This window comes from Lepidochelys kempii, chromosome 2, assembly GCF_965140285.1.
Source record: "Lepidochelys kempii isolate rLepKem1 chromosome 2, rLepKem1.hap1, whole genome shotgun sequence".
Taxonomy (NCBI): Eukaryota; Metazoa; Chordata; order Testudines; family Cheloniidae; genus Lepidochelys; species Lepidochelys kempii.
Window position 1 is genome coordinate 250,927,236 of NC_136381.1, and position 25,148 is coordinate 250,952,383.

Here is a 25,148-nt window from a genome sequence, read left to right on the forward strand (position 1 = left end):
TCTGGAGCAGGTTCAGGATTTCACCCTTCATGCGTAGAAAAGTATAAAAAACAAAATGACTGAGGATTAAATACCAAATCTACAGAAGGAACTGATTATGTGAAATATTTCTTAATGGTCTACAAAGCTTGTAGTCACATTCCCTGCAACAATTTATTTTTATATTTATATTTATATACTCACATCTATAAAGTATACTATTCCTTTTCCTGTAATCTCCTGCCTACCCATACTCTGTTCCACCAGTACTCGTGTCAATGTCTAGGAATGGGTGTGTGTTAGGTCTCTTTATAAAATAACAAAATGTACATATTACCAACCATTGTTATGTGGCATGACTCCAACACAATCTTGGAAATGTGAATATTTAATATAAAAAATTTAATTTGCATTTTACAACATACAAACATGACACTATCAAATTGTAGCAAATTAATTCAATTGAGAAATATTTTCAAAATATTTTAAGTCGTGGGTTGGAAAATAAATAATGTTATCTAAAGGAAATGCTCAGGTTTTGCTTTTAAGAGGAGGCAGTAATACTATCACTGACCTCTTTTCAGTCTTCTGTTCCATAATTTATGTAGAAAAATATACAAGAAACCAATTTGTAAGTAAAGAATATGTTGGGTTTGTAACATTTAACAAATAAAACAGCCTAAAGCAAAACCAAAAAGAAAACAATTATTTTATTTCTGTACATCAAGACTACAAATAGTATTTTAACACTTCATTTATTACCTAAATTAGGAAATTATACATTTTATACCGATACTAGTAAACACCTTAAAACCACTCAGTTTCTCCACATTTAAAAGTATATTGCTGGTTACTGCTTATTAAATACGAAACCCAACAGAGCTTCCAGTGACAGCAAAATAGTTTTAGCATAAGAGATGAACCGGAGTCTGTCTGTAAATTCTGATTTTTTTATTAGTTATTATTAAAAACCAGAAAGGATGCACATGTTTACGCATCTTATAGTTTGACTTATAATTAATTTTTTTTAATTGAATGCAAATTTAAATGTGAACACAAACCTTGACTCAGTGATGTACCTGTTATTAGAGAACTGATTCCTTTCATATGAATCCAATTTTTCCCTTGGCAATCAAATTATGTTAAGCAACATCTTCTCACCTACTTGTCTGAGCAGAACTGCTAACAGCCAGATGGATGCAAAAGCTGCTTAGTCACAAAAATAATGAATTAAGACAAGTTTCTACAGCACATACATGGTACTTAAGATGAAGAGAAATGATAGAGAGAAGGAATGTGAACACTGCAGGCTTCAGATATAAAAGATAAAGCCTGATGCTTTGGTTGAAATACTTTTAATAGTTGTTACAAGTATATTTTTTTCCAAAGTCATGACTACTGTATGTACTGTGTATGCCATAGGAGTTTGATACATTAAAAAAAAATCTTTACAGGCGCAAAGGAGAGACAGAAACAGAACAGAGAAAAGCATGGATAGTCATATCTGTTTACGACAATGTCCAGCTGATCATGACACGGCCAAAGGTAGAACTTAAAAATAATCATGCAAATCCAATTTCTTGAAGATATTTCAGAAAGCACAAATAAAATATCAATGTTATCTCTCAGTGCCTGCCATCTCAAGAGATGGTAGTTTAAAACAAATCCATTCTGTTTTAATTGCAACAACTAAGGTTTGTAAACAAGATTTGGGGTTATCAGTAACAAGCATTTTCTATCTCTCAGTTCTGGGATATGTGCAAACATCTACTTCCCTCTAAAGATTTATAACAGGATGTTAAGACCTGTCTTATCCCAACGTGCTGCACTACACACAATTTTATTGCCAGCTTGTAGAATTATTTATATTTGAACAGCACAAAGCCAAAGCTTCATCTTTGGTTAATTTCACAGAGATGTCACTGTTCGTTAAATGTGCTCTTGCTTGGCATAAACACAAACCCCAACCACACTGCACACAGCATTCATTATTTTGAGTCATAATAAAGCAGTGCCAATGTAAGTTTAATGACACTTAACTAACAAATCATGTGTTTAAAAATGAAACCTATTTGAGGGTATTTGATAAGAAATGAGAGCTGCAGAAACCTAGACTGAGTTCCCTTCATCAGCTTGGGTACAGGTGCTGCTTATGGAGTAGGCACTGGTTAGTTCCTCTGCAGAGCTTCTGTTTAAACCTCAGTTCAACTCAGCTCAGCTCAAATCCAGCAGCACATTCAATGGCGTAAAGAAGTTTGCTCCGCATGAGGTTTTCATCATAAAACTCAGGAAGCTTCAGCAAGTTCATGCAGGTACTGGCAGTGGGTAGCCTGTCTAGGTCCGATCCTCCATTGTGAATGCAAAATGCGGGATACAACTCCTGGAAAATACAAAAATAGGAAAAAATTAAGATACACACACAGGCTAAAAAATAATTCCATGACAATCCACATAAACTTCTAGGCAAGGAGCAATTAGAATTTAAGTCTGTTTCAATGGCACTTGCAAAGGTTTAAAAAGGTCAGAGAGGATTTTTTAAACAAAGGGCTGAGGGAAAGCCAACAGGTGCGGAGGAGCACAAGGTTCAGGCAGTGACATCCATTAGGGATGAATTTATTAAAGGGGGAACTCTATATCCTAGTTAAGAGGATTGGAATGAAGTTGGTAAAGTACAGGTAGGAGCTGTGAGGTCAGTCAAATGTAAAAAAGTCCTTTTTAAATATAACATGAAGGCAAGCAACTGAATACTGACCACATGTTTAAGGTCTTATATACAAATATTAGAAGTCTAAATACGAAGGTGGACAAACTAGAGTGTTTGGCATTAAATAAGGATATTGATATAATAGGCATCACAAAAACTTGGTGGAATGAGGATAATCAATCGGATATGGTAAGGGTACAAAATATATAGGGATGACAGAACAGATTTGCATTTGTGGAAAGAGCGGCCCTATAGGTGAAAGAAAGTAGAGTCAAATAAAGTAAAAATCTTAAATAAATAAAACTGTACCATGGAATCTTTATGGATAGAAATTCCATGCTTGAACAAAAAGAGTATAGCAGTAAGAATATTCTATTGACCGCCTGACCAGGATGGTACTGGTGACTGTGAAATGCTCAGGGAGATTAGAGAGGCTATTAAGACAGAAAACGCAATAATAACGGGGGATTTCAATTATCCCCGTACCCAGTCAGTATATGTCACGTCAGGAAGGGACGCAGAAATAAAATTTCCAGACACATTAAATGACTACTTCTTGGAGCAGCTCGTCCTGGAACCCACAAGGGGAGAGGCAATTCTTGATTTAGTCTTAAGTGGCGCACAGGATCTAGTCCAAGAGGTGAATATCGCTGAAGCGCTCATAATAATGATGATAACGTAATTAAATTTAACACACTTGTAGGGGGAAAATGCCAAAGAAACCCACCACAGTAGCATTTAACTTCAAAAAGGGGAACTACACAAAAATGAGGAAGTTAGTTAAATGGAAATTAAAAGGAACAGTCACAAGAGGGAAATACCTGCAACCTACATGGAAACTTGTTTAGAACACCATAATAGATGTTTAAATTAAATGTAAACCCCAAATAATAATTAAAAAAACCAAACAGTAAGAGGTTTGCCTAAACAACAGAGTTAAAGAGGAGATAAGGGGCAAAAAGGCATCCTTTAAAAACTGGAAGTCAAATCCTAGTGAGGAAAATAGAAGGGAGCATAAACTCTCGTAAGAGTAAAAATATAATTAGACAGGCCAAAGAAGAACGTGAAGAGAAAATGACAAGGACACAAAAACTAACAGCAACTTTTTTTTTAAACTGCAGCAGCAGCCGGAAGCCTGCCAAACAGTCGGGGGGGCCACCAGACAGTTGAGGCGCTGAAGGAACCCCAAAGACGACAAGGCTCTTGTGACAAAGCTAACTGAATTCTCTACACTGCTCTTCGCTCTAGAGCAGGGGTTCCCACACTTCCTGCTCCCGGCCCGCGCCACTTCCCGCAGCTCCCATTGGCTGGGAACGGTGAACCGCAGCCACTGGGAGCTGTGAGCGACGTACCTGCGGACGCCCAGCCCGCCAGGGGCTTACCCTGAGCAAGCCACGAACCAAGTTTGGGAACCCCTGCTCTAGAGGATACGGAGGAGATTCTCACACCAGAGCCATATTTTATAGGTGACAAATCCGAGGAACTGGCCTACACTGAGGTACAATAACTCCTCGCTTAACCTTGTAGTGATGTCCTGAAAAATGCTACTTCAAGCGAAATGATGCTAAGCGAATCCAATTTCCCCATAAGAATTAATGTAAATGAGGGGTGGGGTTAGGTTCCAGGGAATTTTTTTTTTGCAAGACAAAAGACATTTTTATATATACACACACACACACACATACATACACAGTATAAGTTTTAAACAAACAATTTAATACTGTACACAGCAATGATAACTGTGAAGCTTGGCTGAGGTGGTGGAGTCGGAGGGTGAGATATTTCCCAGGGAATACCTTATTGCTAAATGATGAACTAGCAGCTGGCTGAGACCTCAGGGGTTAACTCATTGTTGTTAACGTAGCCTCACACTCTACAAGGCAGCACAAACGGAGGGAGGGGACACAACAGATGCACGGCAGTGGCTGCAAACATTCCATGCAGAAACTGAACAGTGATGATGAACCCACGCTATCCCACTGGAGCGCACCACTTTCCAAAGTGCCATGTATGTGTGTGTGAAACAGAGACAGACAGAGACACACCATGTGTGTGTGTGAGAGAGAGAAAGAGAGAGAGAGAGAGACAGAGACACACACACACACATTGCCTTTAAGTACGTTGACCCCACTCTAAGTACAGTGCCTTTTTAAGTAGATCAGCAAGTTGAGACAGCAGCTGCTGCCAACAAGCTCCCTCCATCCTGAGCCCTGTCATGTCCCCCCCTGCTCTGTGGAGATGAGGTACAAGAGCGGGGGGAGGGAGGACACCCTGACATTAGCACCCTTCCCTCTCCCCCCCCACTCCCTGAACAGCAAGCAGGAGGCTCCTGGGAGCCGCTCCAAGGCAGAGGGCAGGGACAGCTGAACTGCCTGACAGTTGATAACCTGCTGGGTGGCTGCCGCACAAGGAACTAAGGGAGTGGACGGGGGGGCTGCCGGTCCACCCTGGTTCCAAGCCCCCACCCGCTAGCTCCAACGGCTGCTCTTCCTACAAGCAGAGGACAAAGCAGCCAGCTGCCAAACAACATTATAAAGGAGCACTGCACAACTTTAAACGAGCATGTTCTCTAATAGATCAGCAACGTAACAACATTAACCGGGACGACATTAAGTGAGGAGTTACTGTATCACTAGCAGAGGTTTTGGAACAAAAGGATAAATTAAACAATAAGTCACCAGGACCAGATGGTACTCATCCAAGAGTTCTGAAGGAACTTCAATATGAAATTGCAGAACTACTATCTGTGGTTTGTAACTTATCACTTAAATCAGCCTCTGTGCCAGATGACTGGCAGATAGTTAACGCAAGGTCTATTGTTTAAAAAGGTTCCAGAGGTGATCCTGGCAATTACAGGCAGGTAAACCTAACTTCAGTACCAGGCAAACGGGTTGAAACTATAGTAAAGAACAAAATTTTCAGACACATACATAAACATGATATGTTGGGAAGAGTCAACATGGCTTTTGTACAGTGAAATCATGCCTCACCAATCTATTATAATTCTCTGAAGGAGTCAAGTAGTATGTGGACGAGGGTGATCCAATTGATATAGCATGCTTGGACTTTCAGAAAACCTTTAAGAAGGTCCCTCACCAAAGGCTCTTAAGGAAACTAAGCAGTCATGGGATAAAAGGGAAGGTCTTCTCATGGATAAGTAACTGGTTAAAAGATAGGAAAGAAAGGGTAGGAACAAATGGTCAATTTTCACAATGGAGAGAGGTAAAAAGCAGGGTTCCCCCAGGATCTGTACTGGGACTTGTGCTATTCAGCCTATTCATAAATGATCCAGAAAAGGGGATGAACAGTGAGCTGACACAATTTGCAGATGGTACAAATTTACTCAGGACAGTTAAGTCCAAAGCTGACTATGAAGAATTACAAAGGGATCTCACTAACCTGGGTGACTACATGGCAGACGAAATTCAATGTTGATTAAAGCAAAGTAATGCACACTGGAAAAAATAATCCCAACTATACATACAAAATGATGGGGTCTAAATTAACTGTTAATTTAGCCACTCAAGAAAGAGATCTTGGAGACATTGTGGACAGTTCTCTAAAACATCTGTTAAATGTGCAGTGGCACTCAAAAAAGCTAAAAAAACGTCGGGAACCATTCGGAAAGGGATAGGTAATCAGATAGTAACTATCATAATGCCACTGTATAAATCCACAGTACACCCACACCTTGAATACTGCATGGAGTTCTTGTCACCTCGTCTCAAAAAAGATATATGAGAATAGGAAAAGATGCAGAGAAGGGCAACAAAAAGGATCAGGGGTATAGAACAGATTCAGTATGAAGAGAGATTAAAAAGATGGGAATATTCATCTTAGAAAAGAGACAACTAAGGAGGGGCGATATGACAGAGGTCTATAAAACACGAATGGTACAGAGAAAGTGCATAAGGAAGTGTTATTTATCCTTTCACATAACACAAGAATCAGTAGTCACCCGATGAAATTAATAGGCAGCAGGTTTAAAAAAAACAAAAGGAAGTACTTCTTCATACAACACATAGTCAACCTGTGAAAATCGTGCCATGGAATATTGTGAAGGCCAAAAGTATAACTGGGTTAAAAAAAAAAGAATTAAGTAAGTTCATGGAGGAAAGGTCCATTAATGGCTACTAGCCAAGACAGTCAGGGACGCAACCCCATGCTCCAGCTGTCTCTCGACCTCCAACTGCCAGAAGCTGGGACTGGGCGACAGAGGACAGATCACTTGCAATTGCCCTGTTCTGTTTGTTTCCTCAGATGCATATGACCCTAGCTACTGCCAGAGACAGGCTACTGGGACCATTGATATGACACAGTATGGCTATTTTTATGTTCCCTAGGTTGCCCTAAAAGCACTCCCAAATGGGTATGGCAAAAATAAATAAATAAATAAATCATGGCCATACTGTAGAAAACATAAGGTCTTAAAGCCCAGCATGGGGGGGGAGGGGAATAGCTAGCTGTGTTATTGTTCACACGCTATATTCTGCAAATATCTGGTTCCACAGAAACAGTGAAACAGGAAAATTTAAAATACAGTAGCATGCAGAAAGAGGTCTTTGATTTATTTGCAACTAAGAAATTATTTGCAGAAATCTTAGGTACAATTAAGTGTAGGCTCGCCTTACGAAGTCTTCCAAGCACGCACAATCCCTGTCATTTCCCCATCACCACAGAATTCGTAGACTTGGAGCTGGGCTCTGGAATTTCCTAACACTTGTATACTTACTGAAAATGCACCAGTGTTAAGCACTGGTAGCAGAGCTGAGCGATTTAAAAAAAAAATTTTTTTTTTTTTTTACTAATAGGTTTCCATAGATAAAAGCATAGTTTTCCATAGATAAAAGCATTTTTGGGGTCCTAAAATCTATTCAAGTAGATTTTGGCAAAGGGTATCAGATGACTCAAAAAACCAAACACACACACACACAAGTTTCTGAAATAATTGAAAAGTTTCATTTAGACTATTTTGAAATGTTTTGTTTAAACTTTTCAATTTGAAATGGTATTTTAAATGGATCTTTGGCCAATTAAAGACGACCACCCCCCACCCCCCCCACACACCCCACCCACCAATGAAAGATGAAAAACATCTGAAACCACCGATTCAAAATGAAAACTCAAAAGAAGTCCACACCCTGTTTCAAGTCATCTCAAAATGAAACTGTTTTAAGTTTTTGTTTCAACAAAAACTTTTTGGGGAAAAAGGTTTTGGTCCAAACTGAACAGGAATATTTTTGTATTTTCAGTTTGCCTGCCTCTCTCCTCGCCCACTTCCCAAACTAAAAAATCCATTATTTGCTCAGCCCTGATTGGAAGCTATAGACCACTGGCAGTAGTGGGGGCAAGTATAATGGGCTGGGTCCTTGGGCCTGTTCAGCCCACTTTGCATTGCATAAAGTACAAGATTTCTTCTTTGAATTACACTTTTTTGTTATTTTCCTTATTGCTTCATGTTTTTCCTTGATACCCTTATATATATATGAAGATCTCTAACAAAAAGAAAAGCCCCTTCTTCTCTTGCTAACAGTCAAATGGATCTTCTATAGAGTTTAGTTTAAGTAAGTCTTACATGTTAGAATTTCTATATAAATCTAAAATAAACGTTTTCTTTCAAATTCAATTTAAACTATCTTTACATTCACATTAATATGTTACCCACATCATATCAAGCCAAGACTGGATTAAGGAGTAGCCATGCCACAAAGAAACTTTCCTTCAATGTTATATTATCATGTGACCATCTGTCTCGGACTGCAACCTGAATTTCATACAAAAAATGATCAACCTCCTCCTCCTTGGTCCTCAGGTTATTTTTTAGTACAGTTAGAATAGGAAAATAAATATGGCCAGAAAGCACACACCAAGCACATTACCAAAAAACTTAATCTTCCAACTGCACAGAAGTCAGGACACGTAAATATTACTTTCTTTGCTAAATTCTGACATCGTGTCTAATGCTACCCAAGACACAGATTAAAGGCAGTCCTGCACCCAAAGAGTTTGCAGTCTAAGGTCACGATCTTTTGGCATGTATTTAAGTAAACATGAGTTGTCCTAATGAGGTCAATGGCAGTATGTGCATATGTAAAATTAAGTACTTTTAAAATTTTGGCAGGACTGGGACCTAAAATTGTCTATTAATGAGGTACATAATATTTTCTATGCAAGACGCATAATATTTTATTTTAAAGACCATACACTTCTGCGCTTTTTAAGATGCAGAATACCAATAATATACCACAGAATCAGGTAGTTCTTATGTACCTACATATAAAACCAATAAGAAGTCTATCAGGTAGAAACTGGCCAAATTTGGGTTGGTCTTCTGATATGTTGACCAAGTATGTGAGGTTTTATTTCATGTATAGTTTTCTAATCTCTTTAAGAAATCAAGTTTATCTTGCCAAGACAAATGGGGATGTAGAGGACATTTATTTGTTACACCTAATGCTTGCTTTCACTGGCAAGGGAATATTAATTTCAACAAATGCTTGGCTGAGCTAAAATAGATCATCTGGTTTTAGAAATTGTAAAAAAGCCACCCTAAGGCTGGAGGTCAATGAGATTTTAAGTTAAATGACTGTTTAAATGGAGGCCTTAAAATGTGATTCACAGCTAAAATGCTGCAATTTTAGTGTTCTTTTCAAAATGCTAATTGAATTTTCCTACTTTAAGCTTTAAAAATGTAAAAAATGAAGTTCTATATTCAAGTGTCATGCTAAGGGCACCATTTGTTGCATAATTAAATACTGTACAACGGGAATCTGCAACAGTTTGGAAGTAAGTATCATCAATTTATTATGTGACCTGATTGGAACTTAACAATTTTCAACCGCACTTTAATGATTTTTTTTGTCTGTAACAATCACATTTATTAAACTTATTAAACTTTAATTAGCTTTAGCAAATGTTACTCTGAGTCCAATAATCTGGCACTAAGGGTTCTAATAATTTTTACATGCTGCAAACCCAGACTGTGCTATTTATAAGCTATGAACTCTGAAATGATCCCTTCTCTTAAATAAATATGAACTATAGCGAAGGTGAAGGTTCCACAATGCAGTACATACAAGATTTTAGTTTCAGTGCTAACGATTGTGTTCTTAATAGCAAAATTTAATATCTATTTTAATACAACTATAGAACAATTAATTACTGAAGAGATTTTGCATTAATTTCCACCCTCAACATATTGCAAGCTTTTTTTATAACAAACTCATATACTCATTTGACTTATTTGACTGCTAATAATACTTAGCACTTACAGTACATAGTGCTTTTCATCTTGAGAGCACTGTACAAACATTAATCACAGGCTACCACTATATGAACACTCATGCCAATAGCCATTGCCTATTCCCTTTTCCAGTATTCATTTACAACTTGAGAGCTCCTATGAGGGCCTTAGCAGCTAGCACTGGATTTCTGGGGCATAGCTATGAAAAACCCAACTTCTCTTGGGTGGCTGGTGAGCCCCATGATGCCAACGGCATGCCCTACTTGGTAGGGGGCTACTGCTAACCAATCCATGCACCCCTAAAGTGTTGGAACTGGCTGGTTTTCAGTGCTGCCCACGTAAAGAAGCAGTATTTTTTGCTGTACTTCCTACTGCCAGAGCAGCTGTGTGGGGCGTGGCTTGTAGGTCAGTCCTACAATTAACTCCAACTCCTTGCTGATGTGTTTGACCATGCTGCACTTGACATAGCTATTCTAACCCGCCCATTCTCCTCTGGCACAGCACAGCCATGCTACAGCCGACATCCCCTGAGCTGCTCCCCTGCCTTTCACACGTGATCCAGTTACACATGGATTCTAAAGCCTCTCCTTGAGCACTGACCTCTTTGGATTCACATTCCACATCTCTTCTTACATTTCATAGGCTGCTTCAGTGCTTGGTCATTCTATACCTCCTGCTTTTGCTGCGTGGTCTCCCTCTCTCCCCTTTGTTAGAAAGACAAGTGGCAATTTGCTACATTTCTCTCTCTCTTTTATTAGACTTTTTCCTTTGGTGTATGGCCAGTTTTAATTGTGTCCTGTCCTATACACCTTAGTCTCATCTCCTGTGAGTCTAATCTCTGCTTTCACTGGCACCATCTGGAGTAGTCTTGAGACTAGAATAATGTAGCAACTAATTTACCATCTATAGGTGCATACAACTGTGGGTATTGAGGGCTTTTCAAATAACTGACCATATATGAGGAGTCTCATGCTAACATCCTGGTGTGGTGAGCCCAGATCTGAATACAGTAGATGAGGGGGACAGCCCAAGACCACATATGATGTGTGTTTCAAATGATCACACATAGTAATTATCACATACTATGTTGTATATGCCACGTGTGGGTAAAAATAAAAGTAAAATAAACATATTGTAGGTGGAGCTAGTAATGCTGCTTCTTGTTACAGCTGCCCAACACTTACCACTATAAGACCTGGCTTCAGTTACTTATAATTTAGCATCAATGGTTAGTTTGACAGAAATTTTACATGCTGTGTATAAGAACATAAGAGTGGCCATACTGGGTCAGACCAAAGGTCCATAGAATCATAGAATATCAGGGTTGGAAGGGACCTCAGGAGGTCATCTAGTCCAACCCCCTGCTCAAAGCAGGACCAATCCCCAACTAAATCATCCCAGCCAGGGCTTTGTCAAGCCTGACCTTAAAAACTTCTAAGGAAGGAGATTCCACCACCTCCCTAAGTAACGCATTCCAGTGCTTCACCACCCTCCTAGTGAAAAAGTTTTTCCTAATATCCAACCTAAACCTTCCCCACTGCAACTTGAGACCATTACTCCTTGTTCTGTCATCAGCTACCACTGAGAACAGTCTAGATCCATCCTCTTTGGAACCCCCTTTCAGGTAGCTGAAAGCAGCTATCAAATCCCCCCTCATTCTTCTCTTCCGCAGACTAAACAATCCCAGTTCCCTCAACCTCTCCTCATAAGTCATGTGTTCCAGTCTCCTAATCATTTCTGTTGCCAAAATTAGCGCACCCATCTAGCGCAGTATCCTGTCTTCTGGCAGCGGCCAATGCCAGGTGCCCCAGAGGGAATGAACAGAGCAGGTAATCATCAAGTGATCCATCCCCTGTTGCCCATTCCCAGCTTCTAGCAAACAGAGGCTAGGGATACCATCCCAGTCCATCCTGGCTAATAGCCATTGATGGACCTATGCTCCATGAATGTATCTAGTTCTTTTTTTGAAGCCTGTTATAGTCTTGGCCTTCACAACATCCTCTGGCAAGGAGCTCCACAAGCAGACTGTATCTGCCACCCACTGAATGATTATCAAAAGAAATACTAAATAATTACTCATTCACTGAGTGGGGCAGGAGTCCTAGGGAAAAAATAGTATGTGATCATGTAATAAAAGCCTCTATCATAATGCATACACACAAGAGGGCTGAATTAAAGTTGCACAGGCAACCTCAATTCTGGCACTTCCTAACTTCTTAGTGCTTGACTCTGAAACCATACTGTTCTTTTACCATATGTTTTTTAGATCTAATTTTAATACATGATGTATGGTGAAAGTGTGCAGAACTCCAAATATATTTTCCTCATCCCCGTGCTGTTCCAGTCATCTAAACTGCATACTGTTCTTATTTAAAATAATGGTAAGAACTGCTCTGGAAATATTTATTTAGCGAGAAAATTATCTCACCCCCAACCCTAAACAGAAATAAATACAGATATTTTGTAATCTAATAGCGATAAGAATTGCAATACTTGAGACAGAACTTGCATTCATCCGCTGTTAGTGCATGTGCCTATATTTATCCAGTAAACATGAAAAATGACTTACCACCCCATTGCTAGTTAAATATAACCTCAAATTGCTTTATAATATGAAACGTTATTAGCTGTATAGCCTAAGAGTAAGTTAATTGAGCAATACTTCTAAGGTAAGAGCTAAACAGAACAATATATCAAAGTGTTATTTGAAAGTGATATTCTGCACTGATGACTGTCTCTATACATTCCAGATTAGCAGAGATTTGTATTAATTTGTTAGACAGAACAGTACTATAGTGTTTGACAACATATTTACTATTACTATACTACAGTGTTGATATTCAACAGTCTATTCTTTACAATGTATTCACTAAAGACGAGCACTGAACATTCCCAAACTTCTAGAGGAAATGGAATCCAAAGCCAGATTTGAGTCAGAATTGTGTAGATTGCTTCTATTATAACAGAGCAAACCAAAACCTCTGGTCTGAACATCCCTGAACTGAAGACATTTTAAAATTGGGATCTGCACAGACCCATCACTAATATTTATAAGTGGCAGATAAACATTTTCTCCACATTCAAACTCTATTGCAAATAGCAGTCTAAGAAAAGCTACTTGTTAGCACAATATTTGGATGATGGGTAATGAATCATAAGCAGATAAACGATATTCAAAAGGAAACATGAGAAATATGTTCCCGGATTCAAACGCAGATGGGTTTTTAGTGGATGTTGATATATCCTAAATCCTCTTCTGCCTATTTCTGAACACATTCAAGCTAAAATCAATCTGTTCCCTGAAACTGATGGCAATACTGCTTTATGTACATTATTAATCGAGATGAGATGCAGTAAAAGCAGTGCAGCAAGCATCCTTCACAGCAAAGTGCAAACATTTTTAATGATGTATACTTCTTGCAAAGTCCTATTACCCACTTAAAGGAACTCTCCAGTCAGAACACATGAATGTGAAATAATGTTTCAAAAAATATTTGTAAGCTATATAATTAACTATACTCATTATGCACATTTGCAAATGTTTAAGTAGCAATTGTGGTCATAAACAGACTTTTTTTCTTGCATTTTCTTAATTCCCAAAGATATAAATTCCCATATTTTAAACCAGCCAGTTTATTTCTGTCATAATTGGATACTACTAGTAGTCTGGACAAGCACTCTAATCAAAGCCAAGTAATTAATTTTAATCAAAATTCAGCAAGTTGTGTACCTTAAAACCCAAAAGAGGAGGTCGAGAACAGCTTGTTACAAACTTGAGTAGTTTGCGTTTCTCTTCATCAGTGAAGCTTTCCACAACTCTCCAAAATATTTTAATTACAGGATGGTCTGCAGTATATCCACCTATAATACAATTTTAAAATATTTTAAAAGAAAAATCAGTTTTATACAATATGCAAGCAGACAAATTATTTTTAATATATCATTTTAGAGACTATCCTATCAGTTCTAATCAGGTTGAAAAGAAATTAAAAGCAGCATGCCAATTCATCTGATTTGCTGTTCACCATCACCAGCAGGCCTCTTTGGACATTAGTAATTCACAAACTTCTCCCTCTCACTTAGTACCTGTGTTCTGCATAATTTTCTTCCAGTCTTATTAATTGTACTTTTCCAGGATGAATCTCATTTTAAAAAAAATTTCTGGCTCCCTTTGCAATAACATTACTAGTAACAATTCTTTTAAAGGAAAGTAAAAATAATTGAAAAAAATGAAAATGGTAATATTGAAAGCCTACTGACAGCGATAACTAGGATATTCAAAGATAGCCGTTTATACAATCATAATATGCTTTTATACACCTATAATTGAAGATTTATTGGTAGGAAGAAAAAAGATTGATTGTATTTTGGTACAATGCACAGAATTGCCATGCAATGTGTGATTAATTTGTCTTTTTATAAAGGAAGAACATTTCACTGCACAAAATACATTCCTAAACTTGGGTAAAATCATAATGTGCAAGAAAACTTCACTGTGCAGAATACTGAGGAAAGCATTTCTTTATGATTAAAATGGAGATTCAAAGAATTACTCAGAAATTAAATATTTTTAGCAGACTTAAAATAGTAATTCAAGACATCTTTTCTGAGATGGGTATGAGACCAATGAGCATTATAAATGGGTTTGAACCACATTTGTTTAGTTGTTTTCACAACTGATTATGTAATAATTATTATAAAGAGGTAGGACAGAAGGAGTAATGGGATTGAGTATGACTGTATATCTCCCATAAATCAATATACCCAGGAAAGGGTGAATATAATACAGACAAAATCAGTTTTTAAAACATGCATTGACATTTATGTATAGTCCAATTCTACAACCCTGAGCAAAGCCTTTCACTGAGGACTAGTGTTTTCAATGGGCTGCTCGCAGAGTAAGGGTGGAAGAATTATCCCTTCACGACTCCTTCAAGGATAAGTATCTGAATGCATTGGTTGAAACAGACATCTAAAGTCACTTGGGTCCTTATTGTCAGAGCTGTTGAGCCCGCCAACTCCTATTGAAGTCAATGAAAGCTACAGTGCGCTGAACGTGTGGCCACTTATTTATACCTAGGTACCTAAATATGGGTTTGTGTGTGTAACTCTAGGAACCCACATTTGATAAATCTGATCTTATTCTTTCCAACCCTCTTAAATTCAGGGAATCCAAAGACCTCTCATTTTGAAAGCTTTGCCACTAACATCAAAAGGGCAAGATTGGGCTCCAGCTCCTCTTCTAAGAAGTTGCTTTAGGAAGAAAATGTAAAGAGAATTTTTAAAATATTCTTTATTTGTGAATCAGCCATAACAACTCATTTGTGTAGTTGTGATATACTTGCCTGAATAGTTTGTGAAGGATTTAAGGTCATCCAGACTAATAGGAACCTGGGCACCAGAAATCAAAACCTGCATTTGATGAAAATTCGATGATTAGATTTGAGGTAGAAATTAAACATTTTTTTCAGTTTTGAAATAATTATTACGCAAACACTTCTCCAACATAGCTAAACAGAAGTACCTGTATTTCTTGCTGATCAAACATCCTAAGACATTCGAGGTTAACAACATTGGCAAGACCCTGTCGGAATGCAAGGCAATGCTGTCTAATCTGTTTGTTTAGTCTGTAGTCTGCTACAAGATGGATGTAGGCTATTCTGTTTGCACTGGTGACAGGAATATCCTTTCCACCTGGCTTCAGTTCAACCACCTGTAAACATAAAAATATGTATTTGTTCATAATCCTGGTAAACGCTAATTCTATATATTGCATGTAAATGGAAAACTTGCACTTCCAAAAATGAGCTAGAGAAAACTCAAGGACATGACTTACATACTTGAAAATAACTGAAATATATTATAAAACCATTGAAATTGGAAAAAAGAGTATCATGAGGTTGTATTACTACGTATTTATATAGGAAAATATATATATAGGAGTACAAATTAATGTATAAGATGTGACGTATCACAGGAAATGATTTTTCAGCCCCTAACCTCCAGCTGTACTTGTGTAAAATTGGACATACCCATATATACCTGTGCCTAACTACCATAAAGTAATTGGGCTGGGAGGTGTCAGAAACTCCACTTCTAGGAAGAATGTAGTGTGAAATACTAAATAGAGTATTATGAATCAGCTAGAGCAGGGGTTCTCAAACTTCATTGCACCACGACCCCCTTCTGACAATAAAAGTTACTGTATATACTTGTTCATAAGCCAAATATTTTTGGTAAAAATGTGATGCATCAAAGAGCAGGGGTCAGCTTATAAATGGGTCTACACCAAAATTTGATGATTTTAAACTCTATGAAATCATTGAATTGAATATCTAATACATTATCCTTTTGTTTACCTGGAGCATCTGCAGGCATGGAGCCCCTCAGTTCCCTGTGGCCGCAGTTCGCTGTTCACAGTGAATGGGAGCTGCGGGAAGTGGCGCGTCACTTCCCGCAGCTCCCATTGCCTGGGAACGGCGAACCGCGGCCACTGGAAGCTGAGAGGCTCCGTGCCTATGAACGCTCCAGGTAAACAAAACGTCCCGACCCGCCAGTGGCTTACCCTGACGTGCCGGGAGCCAAAGTTTGCCAACCCCTGAAATATACGGTCGGCCTATGAGACAGTCATACAGCTTTTACTATTTTTACCTATCCATCTTGCGGGGTTGGCTTATAAATGAACAGGCTAATGAATGAGTATATACAGTACTACACGACCCTCATGACCAAAGCCTGAGCCTGCCCAAGCTCCACTACCCCAAGCAGGGGAGTTGGGGGGGAGGGAAGGAGGCAGCAGAAAATCTGAAGCCCAAGGGCTTCAGCCCCAGGCAGGGGGCCTGTAAGCTGAGTCCCAATACACAGGGCTGAAACCCTCAGGCTTTGGCCCCGGATGGTGGGGCTCGGGCTTCAGCTTTGGCCCTAGGCCCCAGTAAATCTATGCCAGTCCTGGTGACCCCTTTAAAATGCAGTCCTGACCCACTTTGGGGTCCTGACCCTCAGTTTGAGAACCGCTGAGCTAGAGACTGGTGGCAAAATCCTGAGCCTGTTAAAGTTCATGGGTGTTTTGCCATTGACTTTAGTGGGGCAAGGCTTTCACCATGGATATTTATCCCTTGGAACAGGAGTAGCTTCCACAAATGTATGAATCTCAGAGTTCCCCTCAGGCAGCAGTTAAAAAGGCTCAGTTTGGCTGGACTGTGCTGTTCTAGCTTAACTGTTTGGTAAAGAGAACACTGGTACTAGGGTATTCTACAACTTCACATTACAACAAGGAAATCCCAATTCCCGCTGGCCAAAAGTTACAATTTTGATATAGGCCTGATTTAGAGAAATGTTGAGCACCCACAGCTCTAACCTAAGTGAATGGGAGTTGTGGGTGCTCACCATTTCTCTAAATCAGGCCTATATCAAAAACTGTGAAATGATGAAAAATTATGGGCCTGATTTTTCACAGATGTGGAGCATCCACAGCTCCAGCCTAAGTGAATGAGAGTTGTGGATGCTCCGCATCTCTGAAAAAAACAGGCCCATAATGTTTCATCATATTGAGAAGATGAGGTTACTCACCTTGTGCAGTAACTGAGGTTCTTTGAGGTGTGTCCCTGTGGGTGCTCTACTTCCGGTGTCAGCGTGTCCCGGCGCTGTTGATCAGAGATTTTCGGTAGCAGTGTCTGGTTGGGAGTGCACGTGCGCAGTAGCAGTCTCGTGGCACTGCTGGTGCCTCATCTAGCATGCGCATGCCCCCGACCCCTTCAGTTCCTTCTCTACCATGGAGTGTTTAGCTTATACTCTGAAGTAGAGGGAAGGAGGGTGGGTAGTGGAGCACCCACAAGGTGACACATCTCAAAGAACCTCAGTAACTGGACAAGGTGAGTAACCTTCTCTTCTTCTTTGAGTGCTGTCCCTGTGGGTGCTCCACTTCAGGTGAATGTAGAGCAGTGCCCTCATGAGGACGGAAGGGACTTCGTAGCTGAGTTCATTGCTGAGGCTAGTACAGTGAGGTCTAGTCTTGTGTCTGAGCTTGAACTGAGAGTAATTGCGTAGTGGTTCGTGAATGTGCGTTCAGAGGCTCAGGTGGTTGTTCTGCAGATGTCTAGAATGGGCACGTTATGTAGGAATGCTATGGAGGTAGATAAAGCTTTTGTCAAGTGGGTTCTGATGTCCGGATGGACTTCAGTGTTGTGTAGTGAACAGCACATATGGATACAGATGGATATTCATTTAGATCAGGGGTTGGCAACCTTTCAGAAGTGGTGTGCCGAGTCTTATTTATTCACTCTAATTTAAGGTTTCGCATGCCAGTAATACATTTTAACATTTTTAGAAGGTCTCTTTCTATAAGTCTATATATTATATAACAAAACTATTGTTGTACGTAAAGTAAATAAAGTTTTTAAATGTTTCAGAAGCTTCATTCAAAATTAAATTAAAATGGAGAGCACCCCAGACCAGTGGCCAGAATCCGGGCAGTGTGAGTCAGCTCGCGTGCCGTCTTTGGCACGCGTGCCATAAGTTGCCTACCCCTGATTTAGATAATCTTTGCGTAGATATGGCAGAGCCCTTTGATCGTTCTGTTATCAACACAAAAAGTCTAGAAGATTTTCGGAAGGGCTTCGTTCTGTCCAGATAAAAGGACAAGGCACAGCAAACATCTCATGTCTACAGGACTGCCTCTTGAGCGTTAGGATGTGGTTCTGGATGAAATGTAGCTAAGTGAATCGGTTGGTTGAGGTGGAACGAAGATGATACTCTGGGCATAAACTTAAGATGTGTATGGGGGGTGAGCCATGAGAGACCCTATCTTGACGACTCTTTGCGCCGATGTAATGGCAACCAGGAATGCCACTTTCATAGATAAGTGAAGTAATGAGCATGTGGCTAAGAGTTCAAATGGGGCTCTGGTTAGACTTCTGAGCACGAGATTTACGTCCCATGCTGGTGTGGGTTCTTGGATGTCTGGGTACATGTTCTGTATGCCGGTTAGAAATCGCTTAGTAATCGGGTGAATGAACATTGAGGTGCCATCTACCTGTTGATGGAAGGCTGTGATGGCAGAGAGATGAACTCTAAGCGAGCTCATAACAAGCCCTGAGTTCTTTAAGGATAATAAATATTCCAGGATTAGTGGAAGCGGTGCCTGGCTTGCAGATATTTGTTTGTCCTGGCACCGTAGGAAGAATCTTTTCCATTTTTGGAGGTAAGTAGTACGCATGTTGTGTTTTCTGCTGTTTAACAACACTTGTTTTGCTTGTTCTAAACAGGTTAGTTCATCGTGGTGGTGCCATGAAGGAGCCACGCCTTCAGGTGAAGTTTTGCCAGGACCAGAAAGAGGACTTGACTGTCCTCCTGCGAAAGAAGATTCCGTAGGTGAGGGAGAGTGAACAGCGTGCAGATCGCCATGTGCGTCAGGTAAGGAAACCAAGTCTGTCTGGGCCGTGTCAGTACTATGAGTATTATTTTGGCTCTGTCAGTTCGTATTTTGTGTATTACTCTGGAGATTAGAGGTATTGGTGGGAATGTGTATTGGAGAGGAGCATTCCATGTGAAGCATCCCGTAGGAATCATGTTCCTAGCCCTGCTCATGAGCAAAACTTTGGGCATTTCTTGTTTGCTGGTGTCGCGAACAGGTCTATATATGGGGATTCCCACCTGTGAAAAAGATGATGTGTTATTTTGTCGTTCAGTTCCCATTCATGCTCTTGGGAAAATTATCTGCTTAATGTGTCCACCATTATGTTCAGTCAACCCGGGAGGTATGCTGCTGTAATAGTGATGTATTTTATGCACCAGTTCCATAGTTTTAAAGCCTCTGTGCATAAGGAATGGGAATGTGTTCCACCCTGGAGGTTCATATAGAACATTCACGCAATGTTGTCCATCAGGACCGTTATCGTTTTGTCTCGTATAAGAGGGAGGAAATGTAGGCATGCGTTGCGGACCGCGCATAATTCGAGTAGGTTTGTGTGTTTTTGTGGGGGACCACGCGCCTTGGATGGTATATTGGTTTAGGTGAGCTCTCCATCTGATCAGCGTGGCATCTGTTGTGATTTCTATGGATGGAGGATCCTGTTGAAACGGGATGCCTGAGCAAATGGTTATTGGATTTGTCCACCATCGTAGTGAATGTAGAACCTCAGGGGTCAGTGTGAGTCTTTTGTTTAGGCTGTGATTTTGTGGAATACATACTGAGCTCAGCCATCCTCGAAGGCAGCACATGTGTAGCCTGGTGTGTTTTACAACGAAAGTGGTGGCCGCCATATGTCCCAAGAGTTGTAGGCAAGTGCATGCAGACACCCATGGGGTGGCTGAGACCACCGATATGAGGGACATCATTGCTGTAAATCGGGGCATTGGTATTGATGCTTTGGCCTCCACTGAGTCCAGGTGCACTCCTATGAAGTCTAATTGTTGTACAGGAGTTAAGGTAGATTTCTTTTCATTTATTTGTAGCCCCAGGGAGTGAAAGAGAGATATGGTCTGTCGAGTAATTCGTAATGTATCTGCCAGTGTGGTGCCTTTTAGCAAACAATCGTCTAAGTATGGAAATATCAATATTCTCTGTCTGTGCAAATGAGCAGCTACCACCGCTAGGGTTTTGGTAAAGACTCATGGAGCCTTTGACAGTCTGAATGGCAGAACTCTGTATTGAAAGTGGTTTTGTCCCACTTGTAAGAATCATCTGTGAGCGGGATGGAGGGTAATGTTGAAATACGCATCTTGTAGGTCGAGAGCTGAGAACCAGTCTCCCTCTTCCAGCACAGGAATGATAGAGTTCAGTGCGACCATTTTGAATCTGTGGGTTCGGACAAATTTGTTGAGTTTTCTGAGATCTAGTATGGGTCTCCAACCCCCGTTTTTCTTTTGAGTCACGAAGTAATAGGAATAAAATCCTTTCCCTCTGTGTTGTAGTGGAACTTGTTCCACAGCCCCTAATTGTAGAAGATGATGTACTTCTTGTACTAGGTGCTCGTGAGAAGGGTCCCTGAAGAGGGATGGGGAAAGGACGTGGGTAGGTGGGATGGAGGTAAAGGGGATGGTATAACTCATTCAAATTATCTCTAAAACCCAATGGTCTGTGGTGATAGAGGCCTACGTTTGGTAAAATGGTCAAAGCCGATGATGCTGGTGGTCAGGGAAAGTCAGTCAGACCCTCGACCAACATTTCAAAATTGCGTCTTGTTGGGTGGTGCTTGGGACGTCGCAGCCTGAGATTGGTTAGGGCGATGTTTCTGTGGTCTGTGCCTGTGTGTCCAACTGGCATATATGGTCTCTACTGGCACTGCGATGTGTTGTCCCCATTACGGTTATAAGGCTAGTATCTGCGTCTCCTGTTAGGGAGCATGTAGATCCCGAGGGTCCTCAGTGTCGCTCTAGAGTCCTTCATGGAATGGAGGACCTCACCCGTCTTAGCGGAGAAGAGCTTTTCCCTATTGAAGGAAAAGAAGCTTTTCCCTACCTTGTTTTGAAGTTCCCTTAGGATACCTGATGAGTGTAACCATGATGCCCTGCACATAATTATGGCTGTCACTGTCGTGCATGCCGCTGTGTCCGCCATGTCAAGGGATGCCTGCAGCTCTGTTCTAGCAATAAGTTGGCCCTCGTTGATGATGGCTCGGAAGTGTTCTCTTTTTTCCTCCGGAATAACCTGGATGAAATAATTTAATTTGGTATAATTGTCGTGGTCTAGTTGGCGAGTAACGCTGTGTAATTGGCCGTGCGAAATTGAAGAGTCGATGACGATTAAACCTCTGTGCCCCAAGAGGTTTAATCTCATCCAGTCCTTGCCTAGGGGCATGGATTTGAACTGAGACTGTTTTCCTCATTGGTTAACAGTCTCCACTACTAAGGAGTTAGGTTGTGTGTGCGCAAAGAGGAAATCCATGCCTCTGTTTGGCACATGGTATTTCCTGTCCGTATACTTACTGATTAGGAGAATGGCGGCACGTGTTTGCCACACCATTTCTGCAGGTTCCATCAAAGCATCATTTATGGGAAATGCTATCTTCATCATGGAAGAAATGTGTAAGATCTTGAGTTGGTGTTGTGTCTCTGGTACCTCCTCAAGAGGAATGTTCTGATTCTGTGCCACCCATTGGAATAGCTCCTGAAAGTGCTCGAAGTCATTTGTAGTAGTGAGAGGCAGGAGCACAACTGCCTCATCAGGGGAAGAAGAGGAGTTGTGAGCAGGGAATATCTCTTGCTCAGTCATCTTCTTCCCTCTCCTCTGTTACCTCAGAAGGTTTGGGTACTGATGTCATTGCAGAGCGTATGGGTTTCCTGTGAGAAGTGGGAGGTCTGTGGAATTGAGACATGTAGGCTGCCCAAGGGTCCCACTGCAGCAATTGAATGGGAAATGGCATAGGAGGGCACATCCATGGGTTAGCAAGCCATGGGGACAGATCCCTGGTATTCTGTTCCCATGGTCTATAATGAGATTTGGTGCCTGCTGGGGAGGAGCATCCAGAAGAGAAAACTGCCTCCTGCACATCTTTCTCCTCATCACTCGAAAAAAAGTCGAGCGATGGGAGATTCAGGTGCCATTAGTACCAGAGAGCAGGCAGTGCCAAGCAGTGGAGATCTGGGTGCAGAGGACATTTGCATGTTTGACGAGTGTATAAGGGGGATCGGTGCTGACATATGTGATGCTGTATCCTTCTGTGCCACCTCTTTAGGTGGAAGTGAAGCCGGTGCAGACTTTTTGGGTGTAGCCTTCTTAGGTGCTGCGGGCTCCGATCTTGGTGGTTCCGTGGTCAGTGCTAATGAGCTCACTGTGACAGGGGAAGCCATCACAGGCGGTTGAAGTTGCAGTACCATGCTCTTTGCAGAGGTAGTCGGTGCCGTGGAGGAGGATGCTGCTTTGTGCCTGCTACTCGACTCCTTTATCCTGCCAGCAGAGGTCCTGGAGTGGACGGTGCCAGAGGAGCCCGGTGCGTCAAAAGTGCTTACTCTGGAAAAGGTCGGCACCACAGGCAGAGATCTCACTGGAGACTGCTTCTTTTATAAATGTTCTCGGGCTCGGTGGAGACGTGGCCCTTTTCCTCGATTTTATAGAGAAGTTGGCACTTAGTCTCTCCATGGAGGATGTGCCCGGGGTGTCCCTTGTTGCGCTTTGTCCAGGGTCTGATGTTCGAGTGAGGGATTTCTTCATTAGAATAAGTTTAAGGTGAAGATCCCTATCTCTCCTTGCTCTAGCTTTAAGATTGTTACAGTGAGCGCACTTTTGTGGTATGTACGACTCACTTAAGCTTCGGACACAAAGGGAGTGACAACTGAAGATTGGCATTGCATCCTCACATGAAGTGCATCTTTTAAAGCCTGGGGAGCCAGGCATATTTGAGACGTCCCTGGTGAAAACTGGGGGATGGGAAAATGAAAGTTTGGCTTTTTTAACAGCTATCTAACTAGATTTAACTAACTTTAACTATACTAAGTAACAGACTGTTAAAAAAAAGGGTAAAAACTAAGCTATTATTATTGGAAGGTTTACACTGACACCGCTAATGGACTCCATCTCAAGCCGAGGACAGTTGAGAAGGAACTGAAGGGGTCGGGGGCATTTGCGTGCTAGATGAGGTAACAGCGGTGCAGCAAGACTGCTATTGCGCACGCACACCCCCGACCAGACACTGCTACCGAAAATCTCCGATCAAAGGTGCTGGGATGCACCGACACCTGAAGTGGAGAACCCACAGGGACAGTACTCGAAGAAGGTTTTGTTACTGGACTAAAAAAACCTACAAATAAATACGCTTATCAAAATACTTTGGCATGCAAAACTATTGATTTGCAAATGGATATACTATATTAACAGTAACACATAAAATGGGTTCCAATATAGACGCTGAAATATTCCAAATACAGCAGGATTAAAGTAAGGCCATTAATCTTTTAATATTATCCTTCACGAAAAAATGATAATTTTGCTGAGCAAGCAACCAACCAGTGGTGATTGTTAGGGTTGGGGATGCTTTTAGAAACTATCTAGGAGCAAAGTTTGGGCTGACAAAAAAGTTTTTGTGGATGTAGGTGCAATTTAGTTTTAACCCGTCCTTTATTTAGTTAGAATTTCAAACGGGACTACTGTAGATCTTCCACTCAACTTTGAAACATATACTACTCGCCTGGGTATATATCAGATACCCTCCCTTAGCAATAACATGACAGGCTGATAGATCTTGTTGGGTTGCCTTTTCTATCTGTTCAACTTTTGCCACTAGATGGTGCAAGACAACAGTGTGGGTACTTATGTATGAAGTCACAGTGGAAAGCATCTCAAAAAGGGCACACTTACAGAAATAGCTTTCATTTTCATTTTGAATATGTCAAAGCTAAAAAACTTCCAAAAATCTTCTTAAGTACTTTAAGAGGTTCTTTACCAAAACTTAAAAATTTAAACTTCAAAAGAAATTGGCCTGAAGAAAATCATTACTCAGTGGACAATAAGCATAATATACAATGTGGGTTACTCTATTTCATGTATTGAAACTGTGTTTCTTTAAAACGATGACAAAAAAAATCCAGGTGGAATAAACAAAGAACAAAGCCACCAATTTAAAACTATCAACTGATAACTGATCTCAGACAATATCTCGTTAAAAGTTCGATACCCCTATGTAATGTGTTCTTTTAGGGAGAAAATATGTTCAGGGAAAAAACTCAGCTTGCTTAATTCACGTTAATATTCCTATAAGTAAAGCAAAAACAAAATTCCAAACTTTTACTTGTTTTATGAAGCTAGACACTTTAAAGATGTGAATAATTATTTTAGGTTTGCCAAAAAAAAATTTTTAAGTCCATCGGTGTAGACCTCTGAATTATTTCCTTGTGTCTGGAGCTGGTAATAGAATTGCTCAGGTGAGCATAATTCAATTCAATAACTATCATTTGCCCACTGCAAAGAGATTTCCAGACATGTTAAGGAATGGCACTGAAATAACAGAGATTTTACTTTAAAATACAATTATGAAGGCTCAGTGAAAATCATAAAAATGGTACAAAGGCAGAACTAAAATCAGGATGCTATGGTTATTAAACTTGAAGTCTCCTCATGTGGTTTTATTTCCCAGATCAGGGCTTTGGGATGTCAACTAGTTTCAATTAAAAGTGAGATACTGTCCTGCTTGAAACAACCCACTTCCCTCAGTGTTTCTTAACGGGTTCAAATGATAATGTCTGGCTTTTTATGTGCTTTTCACATAAGTAGAGAAGTGTCTGAACACT

The 25,148-nt window shown here is 40.5% G+C and overlaps 1 protein-coding gene across 2 annotated transcripts in view; it reads right to left on the reverse strand.

Moving 5' to 3' along the window:
* Nucleotides 1-670: 670 nt before the first annotated feature.
* UBE3C (ubiquitin protein ligase E3C) overlaps nt 671-25,148 on the reverse strand; it is a 168,627-nt gene continuing 144,149 nt past the window's right edge. For both annotated transcript variants that reach the window (XM_073334553.2, XM_073334552.2), the window contains 4 exons: nt 15,451-15,639; nt 15,272-15,338; nt 13,657-13,787; nt 671-2,359 (listed from right to left, as the gene is read on the reverse strand). In XM_073334553.2, coding sequence (XP_073190654.2) covers nt 2,189-2,359; nt 13,657-13,787; nt 15,272-15,338; nt 15,451-15,639 — 558 coding nt within the window. In that variant the 3' untranslated portion in view covers nt 671-2,188. The remainder of the gene's footprint in view (nt 2,360-13,656; nt 13,788-15,271; nt 15,339-15,450; nt 15,640-25,148) is intronic.